This window comes from Osmerus mordax, chromosome 6 (assembly GCF_038355195.1).
Source record: "Osmerus mordax isolate fOsmMor3 chromosome 6, fOsmMor3.pri, whole genome shotgun sequence".
NCBI classification, from domain to species: Eukaryota; Metazoa; Chordata; class Actinopteri; order Osmeriformes; family Osmeridae; genus Osmerus; species Osmerus mordax.
Window position 1 is genome coordinate 19,145,647 of NC_090055.1, and position 2,500 is coordinate 19,148,146.

At 47.3% G+C, this 2,500-nt stretch overlaps 1 protein-coding gene across 1 annotated transcript in view; it reads right to left on the reverse strand.

Annotated features, from left to right (window-relative positions):
- The window catches only part of ascc3 (activating signal cointegrator 1 complex subunit 3), a 66,483-nt gene extending 64,151 nt beyond the window's left edge, over nucleotides 1-2,332 (reverse strand). Inside the window, exon 1 of the mRNA XM_067238132.1 lies at nucleotides 2,300-2,332. Coding sequence (XP_067094233.1) covers nucleotides 2,300-2,332 — 33 coding nt within the window. The remainder of the gene's footprint in view (nucleotides 1-2,299) is intronic.
- Between the last annotated feature and the right edge of the window lie 168 nt (nucleotides 2,333-2,500).

A 2,500-nucleotide genomic window follows, 5' to 3' on the forward strand; every position in this document is an offset into this window, starting at 1 on the left:
GGGGGTGGGGAAGGGTAGAGAGGGGGAGGGTGGAGAAGGTGGTGGGGGGAGGGGGGAGGAATTGAAAACCCCTCCAGCTTGTTAAGCAAGTCATCTGAAGTCTGCCCCCATTCTCCCCATTGATCCAGGCGTTGAGAGGGAAACCAAAATGTTTGGCTTGTTTTAGCCAATTAGCTGCGAGATGGCCCATTGTGGCGGGGCTATTGAGTGGCGCTAGGCTGAAAGTGCTTATTGTTCGGGCACTTCTGAAAGATCAATCGCAGGCACGTGATTGGATTAGCCAGGTAATCGATGCTGTTCACTAATGTATTAACAGTCTCAGAGAGTTGTCCCTTACATTTTAATGCTGTGTGTGTGCGTGTGCGTGTGCGTGTGCGTGTGTGTGTGCGTGTGTGTGTGATAATAGACTCACAATAGAAAAAAGTGATGAAGAAAAGCAACAACTGGGAAAGCACAGGTGGTCACATGACCAATTAAATCCACACACACACACACACACACACTCACAGCCTCGCGCCAACACCCCCTCCACACTGTGGGGAAGGTGTAAACCACATTACTAATGATAACACTTCACACTGCTGTCATTAAGACATGCTGCTGCCAGGCACTTACTGTCCCCTGGAGCAATTAGTCCCTCAGCAGGGCTGTGTGACTCGCTTTCAGCAGGGCTGTGTGACTCGCGTTCACACAAGCCCCACAGGAAGGGCTCTCTCACCTGAAACACACAATTACATGTTGGAGTGATTAAAAAGATAAAGAAGATGTGATTCGGCCCTCTCGTCCACTCGTTTCGTTAATTGAGTTTTCTGATGTTGAGAGTTGTTACAGAACATCAAGCTTGGGCTGAGACAAACTCTTAAGTAGGACTTTACCTGAGGGGAAAACAGGGTTCAGAGGGTGGAACGTCATAAAGAGGGAGAGAGAAACAAAGGGAGGGAGAGAGAGGGGGAGAGAGGGAGACAGAAAGAGACAGAGAGATAGAGTGTGTGTGTGAGAGAGAGAGAGAGAGAGAGAGAGAGAGAGAGAGAGAGAGAGAGAGAGAGAGACGAAGAGTGAGACAGAAAGAAAGAGGGAGGGAGAAAGAGAGACAGGAAGCAGACCCACCCATGTACTTCCTCTCTCCAGATAGTTCACCTCCTCAGTTTCCCTGATTCAGAAGAGAGAGCAGCCGCCGCACAGAGGATTGATCGCAGAAGGTTTTAGCGAAGGAAAGCATTCTCAAACTGTCACGTTTCCAAAGGCTCGCTCCAGTTAACTGTTTGAGCGGCCTGGTCTGTTTGAAGGCGAGCAGTCTTGTGTGTGCGTGTGTGTGTGTGTGTGTGTGTGTGTGTGTGTGAGGACGGTTTTCAGAGCCTGCTTGGTATTCGTTTACAGCTTTGTGCCTTTGGCTGCCATATGGAAGAGAGAAAACAACCATATAAGTACTTAAGCAAAGTTTATATTTGCGCAGGAATTTCGGGGCTTTGCTTTACTTCAGTGGAAAAACAATGAAGAGGATTGAAGCGAAGCTGCCGGTTTAAGCACTTATGCAAAGTTCATATTAGCAAGGGAAATTTCAACCTTGGCTGGAATGCCTGTGGTAGCCGCACAGAACAGAACGCTCGGCTAGCGAGCATTCACCGGGGTTGGAACATGAGCTGTTTTGAAATTTCAAAAGCTCTGGGAGCGTTGATGAGAGAGAAACACAAACAGAATGTTTTCTTCTTCTGATGCTCTCCTGTTCTAGCTCTCCTGAAACTCATTCTCAATGTGGTAAATGAAACGTTCCTTCGGTGTGTTTGTCAAAAGGTTCTTCACCAGAACATGCGACGTAGACTCTCCCTCTTGTTGTTGGAATTGTTATTTGTGCTGTGATTTATTTTGAAGTGGCACTGCACATCTATTTCATTACAGTGTATTATAGGTGTGTGTGTGTGTGTGTGTGTGTGTGTGTGTGTGTGTGTGTGAGAGAGATAGGTAGACGTGCCTGAAATGGCTGGACACACACACAAGCACACACATACAGCATGCAGTACACACACACATGCATATGTGCAGTGTGCCCACACATACACAAGCAAAACACACACACACACCTGCTCAAGAAACGAGGCTTGTAAAGTTCTCCATTCTCTCTGCTGAACACACACATACTACATCAAGGTCATCCTACATCAAAGTCATCCTACATCAAGGTTATCCTACAGCAAGTTTATCCTACATCAAGGTTATCCTACATCAAGGTCATCCTACATCAAGGTCATCCTACATCAAGGTCATCCTACATCAAGGTTATCCTACAGCAAGGTTATCCTACAGCGCCTCGCGTCTCAGGTTGCTGGGTAGACATGTTTCAGTATGGGAAGTACTGACACAGAGTACCTGAACTGAATCATTTGGTGTTAAAGGACAACTTTTACTTTCTTTCAGAAATCTCCCTGGAGTCCCTGTGGGTATTGTTAGATGTACCGTCCGATGTCTGCTTGCTGCCTGCTCGCTTGCCGGCTGCTCGCTTGCC